The sequence below is a fragment of the Leptonychotes weddellii genome, chromosome 6, assembly GCF_054177405.1.
Source record: "Leptonychotes weddellii isolate Sample4059 chromosome 6, ASM5417740v2, whole genome shotgun sequence".
NCBI classification, from domain to species: Eukaryota; Metazoa; Chordata; class Mammalia; order Carnivora; family Phocidae; genus Leptonychotes; species Leptonychotes weddellii.
In genome coordinates, this window is record NC_138374.1 from 66,794,548 (window position 1) to 66,815,763 (window position 21,216).

The 21,216-nt window shown below is 43.8% G+C and overlaps 1 protein-coding gene across 3 annotated transcripts in view; it reads left to right on the forward strand.

Annotated features, from left to right (window-relative positions):
* Nucleotides 1-21,216, forward strand: part of MTR (5-methyltetrahydrofolate-homocysteine methyltransferase) — a 93,277-nt gene that overhangs the window by 34,950 nt on the left and 37,111 nt on the right. For all 3 annotated transcript variants that reach the window (XM_081824329.1, XM_081824328.1, XM_081824327.1), the window contains exons 14-18: nt 3,037-3,177; nt 5,421-5,606; nt 17,807-17,986; nt 19,931-20,047; nt 20,304-20,444. In XM_081824329.1, the coding sequence (XP_081680455.1) occupies nt 3,037-3,177; nt 5,421-5,606; nt 17,807-17,986; nt 19,931-20,047; nt 20,304-20,444 (765 nt within the window). The remainder of the gene's footprint in view (nt 1-3,036; nt 3,178-5,420; nt 5,607-17,806; nt 17,987-19,930; nt 20,048-20,303; nt 20,445-21,216) is intronic.

Here is a 21,216-nt window from a genome sequence, read left to right on the forward strand (position 1 = left end):
GTGGGAGGGATCCAGGTTCTGGCTGTTTCTATTAACTGTGAAGTAAGTTTAAGAATTTGAGAATACTCTTCATGTTGGCTTCTCACAAATCCTTCCAGGGAAAGGAGAAGCCAAGAGCATTCCTAGTCACTTCCTCGTGACCACATCCAACAGCTGACTAGTGCGGTGGTCTTGATTCTGCTGGCTCCTAGACTAAAATAAACAAGCACACAGAAAAGAAGGAATAGGCCCCTGCCTTGGAGAGTCTACATGACGGGTTAGCCATAGTATTTCTCAGCTTGGTCACTCTGTGGGTCTGCAAACTCTGATCCCCATAGAGCCTACCCTACACAGCCGGATAGGTTTTTTTTTTTTCTTATTAAAATAGTAAGTTAAACATTGGAGGAATTTAGTCTGGGCTTTCGTGATGATTTATTTTATCATCAACTGTCACTTGGAGGTTTTGCAAGCTTTAGGAAATAGATTTTCCAGAAATCAGTATCAAAGCAGACTTCATTTTAATCACCAAGAAAGGAGCCATTTATCAGCCTTCATGGACTTATTAGTTACTGCTCCACGGAAGCACTCGGTGGCGCCCCTCTGTGGCACACCGACACGGCCTGCTTAGCTGCTTTGCTGGTTCCTGGCAGGTTCCGTCTGCCCTCTGCCCTGCATTCCTGCTGCTGCTGCCGTGAGCTCTTGTCACAGCCCTCCCCCAGATCAGAAGCTTTCACAGGGTCACATTTTGTGCAGATGGGAGAAAATCCAAACTCTTTAGGCCACCATTCATTTCGCTCACTTAGACACCAGACTGTCTTCCCATCCTGACCTGTCACCCGAACATTCCAGAAGGCTTGCTTCTGCACCCATGCCTTTTTTTTCTTGTTTGTTCCTCTCTGAAGTCCTGATGACCCTTAGTAGTTACATAGCATTCTTCAGTTGGCCATGTTTCTATTTACTTTTTGATTCTTATGGCCATTCTGTGGTGTCCCTTTGAGCTGTCAGATTTGATAGATTTGATACTGAGGACAGAGGGCAACTTAGGAACATGAAAGCGGATGGGAGTAGTAATATCTAGCCTTCAGTAGGGTCTTACTATGTGCCAGTCATGGTGCGAGGTGCTTTCCATCATTACTCACCAAATCCTCACAGACCCATGAGATAGGTTCTATTGTTACCCCCATTTTCCCCACGTACATCTGGGGGAAGGCAAACTACTCACCTGTTGTTCACAGCAAGTGAATGATAGACCCCAAGGCCACTCTGCTGTCCCTGCCTGCAGGACACAGGAGGAGGCAGTGGGATCTGTCAGGGGGCCGCTAGGGCTGACTCCTCATTTGATTCTACTTTTCCCTGAGTTAGCGATCCCTCAAGCCTTTGTGGTTTAACGGAAGGAGCACTGACCTTGAAAGAAGCTCCAGGGCTGATTTTTGCTCACCTTGTACAAATGACGTCATCGTAGCGAGCCCATTTGGGAGGGTTGGACCTCCAAGGTTTTACTCCGTGACTTTTCTGGAATAGAAAGGTCAGGTATTGGCATCTCTGCTTTCCAGCTCTTTCGATCTCTGGTCTCACCAGTTTGCTGGCTGTCTCCGCTCTGCTTCCTCCAGTCTGTCTCCCAGGGGCCAGCTGAAGACTGTTCCTCTGAGGTGGCTTCCTCCATTTCAGTCCGCAGAGACTGGCCCTCTCCTGCTTTGCAGGCCGTCTCGCACTTGACTCACACCTCACATGGCAACACTGCTGGCTCTTTGTGTGACTATGTCATATGTCCCCAGCTAGATGTAAGCCCTCCAGGAACAGGGATTGGGACGCATGCTTTCGATTCTTTATAATATTTCACACATTGCCGATACTGAAAAAACATTTTTTGATGTGCTGAATTTTATTGTGATCCTTTTCCTGTGTAACCTTGGGTCATTACGAATGGTCTTTCCTTGTGGCATATGCAAAAGGTCTCATGCCTGCTCTGTCACAATGATTAAAATTTCGATGTCGTTTTCTTAAGCTAAAGAAAAAATAAGACAACATCAGAAGCTACTATTGATTTTATCCTTATTTATTTTATTACATTACAAAGTGTACGATGAAGACCTAAAATAAACTCTGTTTTATCAGTTAGTTAGAAAGCATTATGGAATGTGTATATTTTGCCCAGCATTGTTCAAAGGAGAGCAGGAGAAACCTAAGACCTTTCCAGAGTTCCAAACACTTACACTCTATTTTGAGGAATAAGCTAATACTCATGAAATCCCGGGGAAACGATGATCTCATAGACCACGATGATGTAATGATCACAGTCATTGCAGAAGTTACAGAGGCAGCACATCATTGTGGAATAAGCCGTGTTTCCCACCCAAAGTATGTTTTCTGGAGCACTGAGCCTACAAGATACTCCTTCAGTGGTCACAAGTTGGGAAATGCTGTGTATTCTGTTCTTGGATATTTACAGTGGGTGACAGTGTATTAAAGGATTTGAAAAGCCTTCCAGTATAAAAATCTGTTGGATTTTATTTAACTCCTATTTCATGTAACTCTTACCAACAGTCTGCAACACACTTTGCATGTCTTGGCAAACACTGAAGAGTCACAGAAGTTGTGGATGGTTTCTCTGAGGACTTTTTTGGAGGAGTTGGGGCTTGAGCTGGGTCCTAAACAGTATAGAAGGGAAGGGGATTGTATCCCAAGCAGAGGAGACAACGTGATCTGTGACCCTGAAGTGGAAACAGATGTGGTTGGGTGAAGGGAACCAGGAGGGGAAGAGTGGGGCCGGGTCACAGAGGGCCTTGAACGCCAGGCTGAGGGAGTTGAGCTTCTTTATGGCAGGAGGACAGAGCCTTAGTGGATTCTGAGTCGTGAACTGACATGAGGGAGGAGATGTGGAGGAAAGGCCAGTCATCAGATTGTGATGATGGATGGGAGAAGAGCAGGCCGGGACTTGGGGAGGCTGGTTCATCCAGTCTGATTTGAAAGGACTGCTGGGGTGGTAGGGATGACTTTTGTAGCCTTCTCTTGAGTCACCTTCTCCTAATGCTGCCTCCTCTGGCATTCTTCCTTCAGGAAGCACTGAGTGTTGCCAAAGTGCAGGTGGAAATGGGAGCACAGGTGTTGGATATCAACATGGATGATGGCATGCTGGATGGTTCGAGTGCAATGACCAGATTTTGCAACTTCATTGCTTCCGAGCCCGACATCGCCAAGGTTGTACAAAATGAGGGGATTTACCTGCCCTCATCTGTCACTCATTTAACTTTGTCACTTGTCCCAGGGATCCGTCATCTCACGCCCTGGTGTTCTCTTTTCCTACAGTGAAAGTGAACGGTTTCTGTTTGTCACTTTCTTCCCTAATGGTAGTCTTTCGATATAAACCAGAGAGAGTTGTGACTTCAGCTCAGCTGTTTCCAAGGCTTCTGGAATTGCTCACAAGAATTGAGTTTCCTCTGATGTCTGGATGGACTAAGAACCTCCTTCCCACGTCTCTGAAGGACATTAGTTGCCTGTTCCTACCAAGACATTAGTTCTGTTCTGAGCACAGGGTCACTCAGGCAGTTCTTCCTTATTGCGGGAGGAAGAGACCTTCTGGGGCTTATCAGAGTAAACAAAACTATAAAACAAGATTAAATCAAAATAGCATATGTCAGCTTTTACATTTGTTCTTTAAAAGATGAAAACTAATTTGTGTGTCCAGTTCTTTAAAACATTTTTTAGGTGGATCCTAAAATCTTTAAAGTTTTTACTTCATTTCTCTACCATTGAATTTGTGATGGAGAAGTGATTTGTGAAGTTCTTTTTTAAAGAAACTTCCTAGTGCTTTGAGAGACGGGGCTGTCAGTGTTTCGTTAGGCCTTCAGCCAGTGCTTAAGTCAGGCGTCTTGCGGTAAGCAGTGGATTACATTAACCCATCTTTCATTTGTGTCTTTAAACTCCTCAGTAAAAAGCCTCATCACTCCTCTGGGAGTAAATATTTTGAGAATTTAAGGTACGGAGAAGGGGGAGCAGCTGTTCATCAGCTGAGGGGTAGGAAGGGGGCTCTGCTGGGAGTCGGAAGACTCTTATGGTCCCAGGCAAGCCAACTGACCATTGACCCGAGTTTCCTTCCTCTGCCCTGAAGTGGGAGCAGTCATACCTGCTGTGTCTGACTCTCAAACCCTGAAGATAAAGGTGCCTTCACTATGAACAGCCTTGTGTAACTTAAGACATTGTTAATTAATTACTGTTCTGATTGCTCCAGTAATTGTTCTTCCTTATCTTTCCTGGATTGGACCTCCTACCACAATTTATTTGAGACCAAATTATGAACAGCTGGAGTCAAGCATAAAAAGGTGCGACTAGCACATTTTCACCAGCGGAGTTGGGACACCACACTCAACCAGCACTTTAAAACATTGGCCTGGTATTGGCACTAGTACTTGACCACAAACCTGTCATTACCAGCGTGCTGGGAAAGGTAGAATCGAGAATCCCTTGTTCCGTTGTGCTCTCTCTCCTTTGGAGGTGGGCCTGAGGAAGAGCCAATTGCCCTGGGAACCTTTCCGTGATTCTCCTGCCCGCCCCCCATGCACAGGTGGGGTCTGGTGCCCCTGAAGCAGGCTTTCATGACAGCTATGCCCCTCTCCTGCCCTCACGTCCCCCACACTTTATGTCGTTACTTGTTAAATCGTTTATCTTTATAAAGCTCGGGGAAGCCAGGGAGCCACCAACTCTGTCATTGCCCCCAAGGCTAGCGTGCGGCCTAATGTGGTTGTCGCTTAATTATATACTTATTGAGTGACTTAAGCAAAGGAGCCTAGATCAGCTGCCCTGTTTCATTTCTGTGCTTGACTCTAGTCCTGCCTCGAAACCCTTACTTTCACCTTTCCCGGAACAGAGGCATGAATGCATGGAGACTAGTAAAATTGGCCCTGTTCTCATCTGTGCCTTCCAACTTCGTCCTTTCTCGTAGTTATATACATTTATTAAATATTACGTCTTTTCCTTTCTAAGAGTAAAATTTTGTTTGTCTTATCCAGTCAGGAACTTGATTTTCTAAAGGGAAGATTGGATGTGAATAACTTGGCTGGAGGGCTGTTCCCGAGGATGTGAGGCCAAACCTTAATCCCAGAGTCAAATCAGGGATACTGGAATCCTGTTTGAGCTGTAGGCACTGGAAGGTGTAAACTGGGAATGAAGCAGATGAGCTGAGCTCTGTGATTTCGTCCTGGTATTTAGCTGTGATCTTTGATGTGTGTAAATTTTGGACTCATGCATGGGGTCGCCTGTAGGACCGGAATCACTCCAAGTGTTATGGGCTTTAAAAGAACAAGTACATTAAAATCCTTTTTCTGCCACACTGTTATTGGTGTACTGTTTCCCTACATACTAAATGAGGACTGGGAGCTGGCCCTCAGAAGGGAATCTGTGTGACCTGTGATTTTTCCCTGATTCTTCCTGCCCCTCTGGTCTAGGTGCCCTTGTGCATCGACTCTTCCAATTTTGCCGTGATTGAAGCCGGCTTGAAGTGCTGCCAGGGCAAGTGCATTGTCAACAGCATTAGCCTGAAGGAGGGAGAGGATGACTTCTTGGCGAAGGCTAGAAAGATTAAGAAGTTTGGAGCTGCTGCGGTGGTCATGGCTTTTGATGAAGAAGGGCAGGTGAGTGATTTCTTTGGACCTCGCTCCATGGCGTTCCCTGGGTGAGACAGAGCAGTGGAAGAGAACAGAGTCTGAAACAGCTGTGTAAACACCACAAATGTGTATGTGTACACATAGGCACACACACGCGCATCATACACACGTACAGACACTTGTATCCGTGTGTGTGTGAAAATTGGATGTGTAGTAGTCGCTGTATCGATGGAGAAAGGAATTATTCAGTAAAAGCTATTAGACCTACTGGCTGTGCACTTGGGAGAAAATAAAGTACAGACCTATTTCCCACCATCTACTAAAATAAAGTCTGCGTCAATGAACGATCTAAACATATAAAGCAAAATTCTAAAGAGTGTATGGGCAAATCCTCACCTAAAGTTGGGAAGCCAGAAGGAAAATTAATAGAGCTATCCGCATGGGAATGTAACACTTTCTCTGGTGAAGGGCATGGTATTATCTGCAACATGAGTAGTAACAGCGGGTTAATAGCCCCAATATGCAGCGTTTCCGTAAATCAGAAAATAAAACACCCAAATCAACCCAAAAGAAGATAAAGGAAATGAATAAGCAGCTTATAGAAAAAAATGCAAATAGCCAATAAACCTATGAGAAGATACTATATGTTGTAATGATTAAAGATAGGAAAAAGGAAGCATTAATGAGATATTTGTTTCTTTTAGTAAAGAGAAAAAAAGTAAAAGATTGACACACGCACCTCTCATAATGTCTCTGCTGTGGAGTCAGGGAGGGGCAATGGGAAACTTCAAACATAATGATAGTTCATCCGAGGGAGGGCGTGCAGTGATTATATTGTATTGTTGCTTTATTATTTTTTTAAAGATTTATTTATTTTAAAGAGAGAAAATATGAGTGGGGGGTGGGGCAGAGGGAGAGAATCCTCACGCAGATCCCCACTGAGTGCAGAGCCCGACCGGCTGATCTCATGACCCTGAGATCATGACCTGAGCTGAAACCAAGAGTCGGATGCTCAACTGACTGAGCCACCCAGGCGCCCCTGTTGTTGCTATATACCTCACATGACTTTTACAGCTATTTTTGTGTCTATTCAATATTTTTTAAAAAACAATGAAAAAAACTCCATTCCTTATGAATCAGCTCCCTCTTGGAATTTAATAATAAGCTGATATGTAAGGGTATATGTTCACAATTATTGTGGCTCTGTGGTAGCGAAAAATGGGAAATACTCTGAAAGTTCTTCAGTAGTGGAATGCCTTGGTTCTTACTACATGCCATAAGGAATACTGTGTACCAGGTAAAAAGAATGAGGTGATGGAAGCCATGGAAACAATATATCGGAAAATGGAAAAAAAAACCAAACAGGTGACATGATTCTGGTTTTATTTAATAAAGAATTAATATGGGTATATGTGTGTCTGTATAAGCAGAGAAAAAAATTGCTAGGTAACTGGAGGGTAGGGATGGTTTCAGATGGGGACATACTGACTTCTTTTATATAATTGACAAACGGGATTATATGTTGTTTTTCTTTCTCTGCTTTGTGTATTTTTAGAATAAAATTATTTTTAACTAAAGGGTTATTGTATTTGTACAAAAGATGTATTTTCATCAGGAGAGAAATTCAAATAATTCAGAAGAGTGCAGAGGAGATCATTTTGATAATGAACGGGTATTGAACCTTTACTCTTACCAAGCAGGCACACCTCACACGTTAAATCAGCTTTTCCTCCCAACGTGTAAATGTTGGGTATATATGATTATTATTTTTGTATTCCATGCACTTGAGTCCCTGTTATCACAGGTAGCATGTAGTAGTACTAGGATTTGAGCCGAGATCTGCTATCATTCAGCAGAGTGAAATGATAGTTGTTTCTTGATTTTTTAGTGGAATGAGTGTGGTCAGCGAATACCCTAATTCATTCAGTCCTTTACCCCTGTGCCCTGGTTTTCCTCGTCCGTTCGTGGAAGTGGGGCTGCTAGGTCAAAGCGCATGCGCGTGCAGCATTTGGACACACGCAGTTAACTCCTGTGTCTGTGAAGTTGTTACCCAGTCCTCTTCCACTACTAGTTCCGTGTGGTGGGACCCTCGGACATAATTTTTATTTTTCCATCAGATGTCTACGTGGGTAGTTCCAGAGACAAATGGTTCTGTGTGGCTCTTTATGGAAAACAGAAGCCCGCAGCCCTCCAGACGCCCAGAGGCACCGGTTGTCAGCTTTCTTATCTGCTCCTTGTAGCATTTACCTCCTTATCTCCAAGTCCCCGTTTCCGCTGTTATTCATTGCCTCTCTGTAGTGCCCACAGATTTGGCATTTTTACTCTCCTCTACCCCCTCCTTCCCACATCTTTCCTTTCTCCCCACACCCTCCCAGTACAGTTAATTTTAGTTGTAACTATTTTCGGCGCTCACATCAGTAAGCAGTGCACAGGCTGAGACAGGGTGCGAGAGCTCCAGTCCTTTCCTGCACCCCGAGATCAGGACTTACTGTCTGCTTTGTTTCTTACAGATTGTATGTTCAGAATACCCCTGGTCGTGTACACTTCCAATATCCAGTGTATCCAGGCACACTCAGTAGACGGTCATTTTGATTTCTTGAAGAATTCTCCCTCCCAGTCTCCTGACATGGTCTGGAAGGTCGTAGGCTGGCTGCCCAACTGGCCCCTGAGCCACCATCCCAGGGATTCTTCTCGCCCCTCTCTCGGGCTTTTCCATCTCATAATGTCTGAGTTCTTGGCTTAATCTCTCATTTGGTGGAGTGCGTCCTCTGTCAGCTGCCTAGGAAAGAAAACATGGCAGTAAATATTTTTGAAGCCTTACATGTCTGAAAGTGGCCCTATTCTACTTTGACACTTCTGGGACAATTGTATGGGTATCGGAGTACAAGCTTGACATCATTTTGAATCGTTTTCCACACTGGTGCTCTTCTAACCCTTGGTTCTTTTTTGCAAAACCTATTTATCTTCCTGCTTTCTGGATGCTTCTTGGACCTTCTGTGTCCATGATGTTCTGAAATCGCTTGACGATGAGCCATCCATTATGTTGGGCCCTCATTGGGCCCTTTCATTTGGAAAACTTGCGGCCACAGTTGTAGCAAGTTTTCTTGAATGGTTTTATCTTCTCTTTTGGCACGTGGGGCATTCAGATACTAGATGTTTTGGAAAGATTGCCTAATTTTCTTGTCCTTCCTGTTTTTTCAGCTCTAGCATTTTGCTCTGCTCAGTGTGAGATTTCTACCCTTATATTTATTCTCCAAACCCGCTGTTGAGTCTTTATCTCTTCTTTTTCTAGGAGCTCTTTGTTGTTGTTGTTGTTGCTGTTATCTAAGTGTTCTTTTAAGAATTGATACGGAAATCTGTTATTGTTTGATGGAGGCAGATACCGGCCTTAATCCTTTCAAATCTATCTTGAGCACCTAGTGTGTGCCAGGCCCTGGGGAGATGGCAGGGAAAAACCTAGTCTCTGTCCTTGGGCAATTTATATTCTTAGAGGGCAAAGGGAGTAAGAAACAAAAACATAGATCACATACGTCATCTAACATATATAGACATATGTGGATAAACTTGGGAATGATTTGTACATGGATGGGATTTAAAGCAGGGAGACTACTCTGTCACCAAAGGAATGACTGTCGAGCAGAGGTCCTAGGACCAAGTGCATCTTGGAGCTGCAGTGCTCAGGGCTGGGGAGAAGAGGAGACACCATCATCATCAGAAGAATTTGAGGAGGAGCATCCTATTTGGTAGGAGAGGAACCAAAAGACAGGGTTCACTTGGAAGCCAAGAGAAGAACAAGCTTCAAGAAAGGCATGATGAGCTATTTTAAAAGAGCTGTGGTGGATCGAGTTGGATGAAACAAAGAATTTGTCATTGGATTTAGAAATGGGGTAGTTTATGATCTTGCTGTACTGTTTCTAAGGAAATGAAAGCCCGATTGGAGTGGGTTCAAGAGAGAATAAGGAGAATTGGAGGCAGCAGGTGTAAACAGCCTTTTTTGAGGAGTTTTGCTGTAAAAGGGAACAGAGACATAGTGTTGAAACCAGACATGGATAGGAGGTTAAGGAAGGGTGTGTGTGTGTGAGTGAGAGAGAGAGAGAGAGAGAGAGAGAAGATGGGTGATATGACAATATGTGTCCGGATATCCAGAAGCTGATGATGCGAATGATCTGGTAGAGAGGGAAGAACTGATGCACCAGAGAAAGGGGGCATTTGCTGGGTCCGTGACCTTGTAAGTGGAGAGGGAGGGCAATCAGTGTGCTAGTGGAGGGGAAGCCTGGCTCACGCGGCAGGAGAGGAAGCCGAGTGTAAGAGTGCGGATCCAGAGGCACGCTGGGCGGTGTGCTGGTGGGAGTCTATAATTGCTTCTGTTTTCTCAGTGAAGGTAGGAAGCAAGGTCAGCTCTGAGAATGAGAATGAGAATGAGAATGCAGTGTTGTGTGCTTTGCGTGTCTGTGGTGCTTAACCAGGAATGTGAGGCAGAAACACTCCCGTGGGGAAGGGTAGTCTCTATGGGTGCTTTTAAAAACCACGTACGGGGGCACCTGGGTGGCTCAGTCATTAAGCGTCTGCCTTCGGCTCAGGTCATGATCCCAGGGTCCTGGGATCGAGCCCCGCATCGGGCTCCCTGCTCGGCGGGAAGCCTGCTTCTCTCTCTCCCACTCCCCCTGCTTGTGTTCCCTCTCTCACGGTGTCTCTCTGTCAAATAAATAAATAAAATCTAAAAAAAAAAAAACAACAAAAAACCATGTACGTCCCTGGGCTCCACCCCTGGAGTTCCTGACTCACTGGGTCAGGGGTAAGAGCTGGCTTCAGTAATTTTTTCATTTTTTTTCAAATTTTAAGTTCCAGTATAGTTAACACAGTGTGACATTAATTTCAGGTGTACAGTATAGTGATTCAGCAGTTCTCTGCATCACCTGGTGCTCGTCACGACCCCATCACCTGTTTCACTCATCCCCCCGCCCCCGCCCCTCAGGTGACCATCAGTTGATTCTCTAGTCAAGGGTCTGTTTTTTGGTTTGCCTCTCTCTTTTCTTCCTTTGCTCATTTGTTTTGTTTTTAAAATCTGGCTTCAGGAATTTTAAAGCCGCAGAGGTGATGTGTAACTCTGGTTGAAAACCACCAGCAGAGTGGATCTCAGTCCTCATAGCAACCACCTGGGGTAGCTGTCGTCCCATTTTACAGTGAGCCAAGGTCAGCTAGGACAAGCTGGAGCCAAGTTTGGATCCCTGCTCTGCCAGTCTGCAGACTGATGCATGTTTCCAAGCCCTGTGTAATCCCCATGCTTTATCTGTTAGCATTGCATAGTGTTTGATTCTGTCTGAGAACAAGCCTTCCCAATTTAGATCTGAATGTGACTACAAAGAAAAAGCAAGTGTAGGGCAAAAAATTTTTTAACTTGCTAGTTATGAAAGAATGCAAATTAGAGCAATATTAAGGTAGTGTTTTATCCATACTAAGTTAGTAAAAGTAAACTTAAAAATGATCAAGATCTGTGCTGGTCTAGCAGTAGTAAACAGAAAGCCTTATTCGTTCTAGAGCGTAGCATCAACTGGGACGGTCCTTTTGAAAAACACCATAATACCTGCCAAGGGACATAAAAATGTTCCTACCCTTTGAGCTAATGATCTCATTTCTGGGAAATTATCCCAATAAAAGAATTCAACAGCATAAGAACGCTATATATGCAAGGATTTTTCACTAGCTTTATTGAAGAAAAAAACAACCTAAATGCCCAACTGGAGAGAAATGCTAACTTAGATTACATCATTCTGTTGGAATATTATTCAGAGTATTCAGATAATAATTATGAAGATTATGGAGCAGGATGACAGTGCTTATAAAAAATGTAAATAAAAAATGTAAAACTGAAAATTAGACACTGTATATGACTATGTAAAAACTACATTTGATAAAGATGGGCAGAAAATGCTGTTAAGGGAAGTAATTACTAGAGTAAGGTGGTAGAACTAAAGATTCCGTTTAATAATTTATTTATTTTTAAAGATTTTATTTATTTATTTGAGAGAGAGAATGAGAGAGAGAGAGCACATGAGAGGGGGGAGGGTCAGAGGGAGAAGCAGGCTCCCCGCTGAGCAGGGAGCCCGATGTGGGACTCGATCCAGGGACTCCAGGATCATGACCTGAGCCGAAGGCAGTTGCTCAACCAACTGAGCCACCCAGGCGCCCCTAAAGATTCCTTTTAAATACTGCTTTTCCTATTACAAAGTAATTTTTCTATATGACTATAGACATAAATGCTCACTGAAGGATTGTGGTAAGCAGTTATAAAGAGCAAAACAAAAAATTCATGTATTTGCAAAGCTCAGAAACCAACAATCCAGATATTTTGGTATAAAGCATGTCTGTCGACGAGTTCTCATCACGCTTTTGGGTGTAATGGTCAGTTAACCAGAATCCGCTTTGCGTGCATGACACGGTTGCTTCTAAGGAGAATGCGGCTCTCTCAGATGGAAAACCACTGTTGCAACTGGACAGAGCAGAGGAACTCACACCTGCTTTTGTTGCAGTATCTGCCTGCGATTTCAGTTTACGTTTATGATTCATGTTACAATGAAGACTGCCAAGTCAAAGCCATCTGTGGCAGAGGGGACTGGCCCTGAAACTTCTAGAATAAAAGGCGAATAAGGAAGCATTTCTCTGTCTTCTGTTGATGTCAGTAGTTTTGATCGCCTGTTTTTTTTTTTTTAAGATTTTATTTATTTATTTCAGAGAGAGAGAGAGAGAACACAAGAGGGAGGAGGGGCAGAGGGAGAGGGAGGATTCCAAGCTGACTTTGTGCTGAGCGCAGAGCCCAGTGCAGGGCTCGCTCTCACAACCCTGAGATCATGACCTGAACCAAAATCAAGAGCCAGATGCTTAACTGACTGAGCCACCCAGGGGCCGCCGCCTGTTATTTTAACTCTAACAAAATACTAAACACCTTTATCATTGAAATTTCTATGGGAAAGTAACTTTATTCCTACTCACTTCTAGATTTAATTTTCCTTTTCTAATTGAAATGATTATTTTAAATGATAATTTTTGGTAAGGTCGGTTTCTTAGAAATATAATTATCACATGATAGAATGGGCTGTATCATTTTTGTTTGCACCTATGCAAACTATATAAAAGAAGAATCAGTATTCTGTAAATGCATCCATTATATTCAACACATTTTCCTATGTTAAACTGATGTGAAAAATAATTTTCCAGTTTATGGAGTAATAAAGCCCCATTGGGATAGTGATTAAAATTTAATTAACCCTAACCTAAAAATAGTGCTATTTTGGCAATATTCAGAGTTGTCATTCAGGAGCATGGTACGTCTTTCCAGTTACTTTTAATCAAGTTTTATAGCTGTTCTTAAATAGGAAATCTCAAGAACGTTCCTAGGTATTTTGTGTTGCTTTGTTGTTGTTGTGATTGGCGTATTTTTCCTTTCATAAATATTTTTCCTTTGGTAGTGATTTTTTGGATTTTTATTTGGTAACGGCCTCTTTATTGAATTTAGATAAATTGATACTGTTTTTCAGTTGTATTTTCCAGGAAAATACGCACCATGGTATTATAAATAGTTCTAGGAAACGGAAGTAATAGTTCTTAACATTCCCTTTATTTTTCCTCTCTGAAGGTAGTTGGCCCACACCTAGGAACTGATTCTCACATGTTCTCCTCTGACCTTCTGAAAATCCAACCTATATTTCTGCATTTTAAGTGCCTCCTTTTCAGTGGCTCTACAGAGGTCCCTACTCCCTGGCTAAGCTTACATGATTATTTCCATTCTTGGGCCTTTCCTTATAAGATGGACTATAGATCTTAAATTATTTTTTTAAGTTTATTTATTTATTTAAGTATCTCTTCACCCAACGTCGGGCTCGAACTCACAACCCCAAGATCAAGAGCTGCATGCTCCTCTGACTGAGCCAGCCAGGCACCCCAGATCTTAAATTCTTAGTAAGAAAGAGACTTCTCTAGATTACCTTCAGAGGTGGGAGTTCATGGCAGGGATGTGAGGAATAGGGGGCCTCGCACTCAGTCCTAAGACATCCACAGAGCCTGGGATGTTCATTGACTTCACAAGAGTAATAGCACAGCATATAGCTGGCGTCTCCCTCAGCTCAGGCCCTCCGGCTTCCCAGCACACACACCTGGCATTCTTGTCTGTGAAAGAGAAGATTGGAACCGGGTCGTGTGCCCCCTGTTAGGATATGGTGCTGCTTCACCTGGGCACTTCCGAGTAGGATTTTTCCAGCAAGCAGCCTCTGCCTGTGGTTTCTAGAAAAAAAGCCATGGGTGGGCATTGGATCACGATGATGACCAGGCAGATGAGTCTGGTTTCTGATTTCCTCGTTTGCTTTGTCAGCAGTGGTCCCAGATGAGACCCTTTTCTCCTCCCTGCTGTTGGCACACTGTGGAGATCGCCTCTCAGTCTCGTTCCCTGTCTGACACCGGGTCTGTTTCCTGCTCAGTCCCGAGTCCCTGGCTTCCGGATTCCCTGATGGAACATGAGCTGTGCTGGGGGGCACCACGTTCCAGGTTGGCCTTGCATTTCCAGTGACCCCAGCTCACTCTTCTACTCTGCTCTTCCGCCACGAGCAGGATCTCCCCCGTCTTCACCCCGTGCCTTTGCTTCTGACCTCGAGATGCTGCTTCTGCATCCCTAACTCCTGCCCACAGTGGACAGTCCACCCAGAAAATTTCTGAACTAAGCCGACGCCCTCAGTGGTTCTGAAAAGCCAGAACGTTTGTCCTCGTAAACTTTTTAAGTAAACGTAAAACCTTTCTTTGGCTTTTTTCCTTCTGACTTGTCAGTGCCCTCCTGATGGTGGCACAGACGTCCCTTTCCATCGCTGCTGTTGGGGACTTGGTGGCAGCAGGATGGGCCTCCTGCCGCATTCCCTGGCCCATGTGAAGCTCATTCCGTGGGGAACCTTTGACCTACCTCAGCCGTTGGTCTTGTTCCTTCCCTGTTCCTTGTCTGACTGCATTCTTATAGATTCTAGGTATCTTCCACCTTTTCTATCTCTTCCTCCCAGCATCCACCTTGATGAGTCAATCAAAAATTGTTTTATCTCCTTTTTCCCCGAGAGTGATATTCTAGCAAAGCCTGACTGTTGGATTTCTTAACTAAATCTTCTACCTACTGATGGCTGTCTAGCTTTCTGAAGCTCAAGAGTAAACTGGGTAACTCATAAAATCATTAAAAGTATTTATTCCTTCTTGACCCCTAGATTTGTGGTATTGTCACTCAGGTTTTCTCATAGCTTGACCGGAGAAGATGGCGCCTCACCAACCCGGGGCCCCATCCTGTCTGTATGTTAGAATCACTAGGGGCTCCTAAAAATACTGTTGCTTTAGGTCTCTTCTCAAGATCCTGATCTAACGGGTCTAGGGTGCAGTCCAGGTATTAGCACACGAATAAGAAGCCTCCAGCGATAATATGCAACCAGAGTTGAGAGCCCTTGCAAATAGAGGAAGGTTCCCATTCCGTTCTTTCCTGGGCCTCTTTTCTGGGTCTCTTGGACCTCTCTTCCGGGTCTCCTGGACCTCTCTTCCAGGTCTGTGAGATCCTCAGGCATGACTGAGACTGACTGATGTGCGTATTTCATAACCCTGGCTGAGGAACATGACAAAGAAAACCTTGGCGAATCTAACGTGATATGACCTGCTCCTGGCAAAGGCCCGTACCCTGAAAGCCTGGTCATTCTGAGATTCTTTTGTTTATCCAGCAGATAGGAGTTGTCTGTTAAGGTGATAGGCACTCTGCTGGGTGCTACAGGAACAATTTGACAAGGCCCCATCCTTCTGGGGCTGATAGTTGGTGATTCTGTTCCGGCCCTATAAAAGGATTCCTGTCCTGGGAAGACCTTCCTCCTTGTTGCTTGTGTGGTGGCTGGACTTCCTGCTCCCCTGTGAGGAGCATACTTAGCCTGCCAGATAAGGCCAGGTGTCCTTCGTGGCTTGGAGAAATGAGCAGGACCTTGATTTCTTGACCTACCAACCAAACTAGGTTCTAAGAAGCTCTAGCTTCTAGCTTTGGAGCCCCAAACCCCTGTACCTTCTTTCTTAGGGAGCTTAGCTGGGCCATGAACCTGGAACCTCGAATTCTCATTTGGCTCGCTGGTAAAGGATGAACCAAAGTCTAAAACTAAAGGCTTCCCTGGGTGACCTGCTCCTGACTCCTTTCTTCTGGGCCCACATCTTGCTCTTAACCTTGTCACTCTCACTGAAGGAGTAAGTAAGTTGTTGAAGAAATTCAGTTAAGGAAGATGAGAGCTTGCCACCTTCCCTAAAGCCTGGAGCAGTGAGGCCACAGAGCCCACTCCTGTCTCCCTCTCCCAGGGCCCCTTGGTCTGCTTCGTCATGGGTGCCTTGAGGCAGCCAGAGGTGAAATCTAACCCTACCAGCTGCAGGAAGCAGGGAGACATTCGAGACTGAAGGGAATAGTTGAATGGATACCAAAGTAGGTAAGCTATTGAAAGCCTAGGTGTAAGCGCGAGCTCTTTGTGTAATTAGACTACCATGTCTTTCTCTAGAAGGTGGGGATTCCCTGAATACCCTGGAGCTACAACAGTGTCCCCACCCTCATCTGTGTGCTTGCCTGGAGAGCCCTCTCCAGAGGTCAGAATGTGTGTGATCAGGACCTGAGTCTTCACCATGCTTAGTGTCCGCATCTAGCCAAGGGTGCCCTGCCTCAAAGTAGGCAGCTTGGAGACTCAACATGCGGTTCATTGGTGTTGGCCACTTTCCAGGAGCATTTTGCACATCTCTTCAGAATTGTATGTGACTTAGTTTTTTGGAACTACTCTAGTGCTAGCAAATGTTCAGCTTTTCTTCAGAGCGGATTTGATATATTTTTTTTTAAGATTATTTATTTATTTATTTGAGAGAGAGCAGAGCAAGGGAGGACACGGGGAAGTGGGGGCAGGCAGGGGTAAAGGGAGAGGGAGAAGCAGACCCCCCACAAAGCAGGGAGCCCAATGCAGGACTTGATCCCAGGACCCTGGGATCATGATCTGAGCCAAAGGCGAACATTTAACCAACTGAGCCACCCAGGCAGCCCAGACTTGATTTTTTATATAAGAAATCACTCAGAATGTACTTTGTGGCATAAGCTCTGTGTTGAGGTTGTAAATTAGATGGGAAGAGAGTCTCCATGACAAAGTTCGGAAAGGCTTTGAGTAAAAGCAGCATACATTCATTCAGTGAACAGTATTGAGTACATACTCTGGGCGGGCACTGCTGTAGACTTGGGGGGTATAGCAAGATTGGCATTCTGGCTCAACAAGTTAATAATAAATAATAAAACAGATAAAGAAGTTGCCAAATAAATACAAGTTCTAGAAAGAGGTACCATAAAGAAGACAAAGGAAGCAGGCAAGATGGCGGAGGGGCTGGTTTGGAGCCGGTGAGTGAGGAAGGCCTTACTGGGAAGAGACTCGAGTGACGTGAGGCACACAGCCACGTCCTGGTGTGTCCTGAGCTACACACCAGTGGCATCGATAAATGGAAAGGCCTGAAGGTAGGAGGAGCTTGGCAGGTTTCAGGACTGTCAGAGGAACTGAGGGGAGAGTAGAGTAGAGGAGGGGCAGTTGGTAGGAATTCAAACCGGAGATGTGGGCCCTGATTCTGAGGATGAGGGGAAGTGACTGGGAGTTTGAGTCTTTGCTGGAGTCACTCCTTTGCCTTCCAATGTCATTATTTTGAAGAGCAATACTAATTTATATTGATGGCTTAAGGCCCACATTAATTAGCCAGTGTTTGGGGGGTTGGGAAGAAGCTGGGGACATATCCTTGAATCTTTTTGGAATGTCAGAGCAGGAAGCTTGTGGTAGCGTTGCCTGGATGATGCATTAAGGTACTGCGGGCAGTTCGGGACAGGAGGGATGCTTATTTTTTCATTGTTCCTTAGGAGCATTTGAATCTTTATCGCATGTGTGTATTTTGTATGAAGCCTGTTTATTAATCTACCATCTGTGTGTGTGTAAGATGTGATTTTCACAGAAGCAGTGTAGCTGTTGTGCGGATGAAAGCACAAAGTGACTTTAAACCATCTCCTCCTCTGAGATAATTTGATAAATGCTGAGAGGCTGCTTGGCATTTGGATTTCTATGAAATCCAAGCACTGAGAGTTAAGTGCCTTTGAAAAGTAAAATGTGCTTCTGTTTTCATAGATAACGCTTCATTTTTCTATTTTAAATTACATCTTTTGCTCCTTTCCCCAGGCGACAGAAACAGACACCAAAATCAGAGTGTGCATGCGGGCCTACCATCTACTTGTGAAAAAACTGGGCTTTAATCCAAATGACATCATCTTTGACCCTAACATCCTCACCATTGGTACCGGGATGGAAGAGCACAACTTGTATGCTGTTAATTTTATCCAGGCAACAAAAATCATTAAAGTAAGTATGGGTATTTTCTCTCTTCTACTCAGGACATCACTCAAATTTATGTCATGGCTCCAGTGAATAGTTTGAGCTAACATATCTGTTTATTGGCTGGGAATGTTGACAGTTTACTCTTAGGTAGTAAATTGGTTTTCTGAAACTTAGGGCCCTTTATTATTTTTCTTTGATGTGATGTTTTACGCTATGAAGTAGAATGTACATACTGGAGAAAATATATAAAAAATACAGGATATAATAAATAATTAGGAAGCACATAATAGCTTTTACTTAGGTCATGAAACAGACCATGCGCGCCCCTGTGACTCTCCCTTTCAGATTACACCCTCAACTTTTGAATTTTGTGATGCAGCCGTCATCCTGTTTTATGATACCACTTTGTTGCTTTTCTTTATCATTTTATCGCTTATGTACAGTCTGAATTATCCATGGATTTTGTGTTTGCAGATTCACCTACTTGCTAAAGTTTATTTGTGACCCCAAAATCAATTCTCTTGGTGCTTTTGCAATCATTCTGCAGAGAGGTGAACAATTCGAGTGGCCCAACCCACGTGTTCCCAGATGAGGTCCACAAACTCTGCTACTTGTTTCAGCTCTCATTCTGTAAACAAGTGTCCAGTGCACGGTCTACGTAGTGCCATGTTTTTCACCGTTTTGACCTTTCTCAGGGTAATTTATTTCTCTGTCTAAATGGCCCCCAAGTATAGTGTTAAAGTGCTTTCTAATGTTCCTGGTTGCAGGAAGGCCGTGACGAGCCTTACGGAGAAAATGCTTGTGTTTAGATAAGCTTTGTTTAGACATGAGTCGTTGAGAGCCAGTTGGCCACGAGCTCAGTGTTAGTGAATCAATAGTATTCGTTAAACAAGATGTCTTTACACAGAAACACACATAAAACAGGTTTTTGTATTGATGAGTAGATGAAAATTGTGTGACCAGGGGTTCATGGAAGCATAACTCTACTTTTCCCCCGAGGAGCAGTGGTTCTCAATATTCCCGAATTCGTTGTTCACAGTGACTTTATACAACATAACTCCTGCAAATACCAAGAATCGGCTGTATAAACAATGCAGTTTAGTTTGGCCAATTTTTGAGCTTCATATAAATAGAGTCTTAAGATTCTTAGGCCTTTTTGGCTTACCCAAACTTACTTAAAAAATTCATCTATGTTGTTGTAGCTTGGACTTTGTTCATTTTCATGAAGGTATAACATTTCATCGTGTAACTATTCCACAATTAACTGTTCTAGTGTTGATAGACATTTGGTTTGTTTCCCATTTTGGACAGTATGAGCAATGCTGCCGTGATCATTCTTGTATGTGTAACTTGAGTGCACATGTGTTTTTCTATAGCGTATACCCCAGAAGTGGGATGGTCGGGTCACAGCAGTAGGTACGGCGAGCTGTCTCCCTAAACACTTGAGCTGGTTTGCACTTTAGCCGACAGGGAGTAAGAGTTCCTGTTATTCCCACATGCGTGCTGATGCTGGGCATCGTTCTAAGGTGTGCTGGGAACCTCAGTTTCATTCTGTCCTGTTAGAATTAGTCAAGTTTATGGTGAATTAGGGACTTGGTTCATTCAGGCTCCAGAAGCCTTTGAGTGAATGACACTCTCTGTCTCTGTTACCGATTCAGGAAATATTTTATGGCATACTCACTAGGTACCGCGGCCTCATCAGGCCCACTGAGGAGACCTACAGAGATAAGGCAGAATTTTTTATTTTCTCTCAGGGATATTAGAGCCTAGTAGGAGAAACTCTATGAGGCAGTGCTTTCGCGATGCCATAATATGGCAAGTTTTGGTCTCTGTCTGGCTACAAGAAGCTCTGGATTATGTCGAACTTCGTGTTTTTTACTTTCCACTCTTACATATAAAGCTTGAGGGCTGTGATTCCTGCTTTTGGCAAAATAGGGAAATCTTTTCACATTTTAAAATTTTTGCCAGGAAACCCTACCTGGAGCCCGAGTAAGTGGAGGTCTTTCCAACTTGTCCTTCTCCTTCCGCGGAATGGAAGCCATTCGAGAAGCAATGCATGGGGTTTTCCTTTACCACGCAATCAAGGTACGGTAGAGCAACTCAGGGCAGGGGTTTGTCCCCTTTGGCCCACAGACTGGCTCTGGCCTGCTTCCAGTCTCTGTGAATAACGTCCTATTCGTGCTATATATGTTGTCCATGGCAGCTTTTCTGGGATAGTTGCAGAGCTGAGTAGCTATGACAGAGACTGTGACCTAAAAATATTTTCTACAGAAAATGTTTGCTGACCCCTGATGTAGAGTATCCCTGGAAATCCTCATTTTTTTCTTTTTCTTGCCCTTAGTTTGGTATGGACATGGGGATAGTGAATGCGGGAAGCCTCCCTGTATATGATGATATCCACAAGGAGCTTCTCCAGCTCTGTGAAGATCTCATCTGGAATAAAGACCCTGAAGCCACTGAGAAGCTCCTGCGCTATGCTCAGGTAGAGAGAAAAGTGTTCTGACGAGGGCTTTTCCTGCCTTCTAACTTGTCACCCACTTACAGTTATTTGACCTCTGTTGTAGACCAGGAGCAGGCATCTAATCATGTCTTTGGGTCACTGAAGATTTCTACAGAGAGTCCCAGAGAAGCCATTTTAGTTAAGGGTCTAGGTTTCTTTAAATCTGTTTTAAATTGTAAAACTAATTTTGTCCCATACTGAAGTAACACATAGTTATTCTAGAAAATTTATAAAATATAGACAAGCAAAAGAAGGAAATAAAAATCACTCAGAACCCTGTCACCCAAAGTTAACCACTGTTGAGATGTTATGACCTTCCAGTCATGGTTTTGGTTTTATTTTCGAAATGAATATGTCCTCACAGCTGTGTACACACACACACATACATACACGCACACTCACACACATGCACACACACACACACACAGTTTTACAAAAACAGACCTCTCTTCTAGATGCTTTTTGGTAACCTATTTGTTTAGCAGTATACTGGGAACATCTTTCCATTTTACGAGATATTTTTCTACCTCATAATTTAAATTCGCTATTTTGGCTTTTCTTGTGTGACTGTGTTATTACTTGGTACTCATTGCAATGTGTTTACATTTGTTTATATCAGGATCTGGTCCATCTGTGGCAAGGTTCCGCAGTTTGAGGCTTGGGGTCTATACACATTTGATCTAAAGACATGAGAATATGATAATTAATCCAAAAATCGGTTTCTTGTTTCCCTCTTATCGTGTGCCAGGCAGTC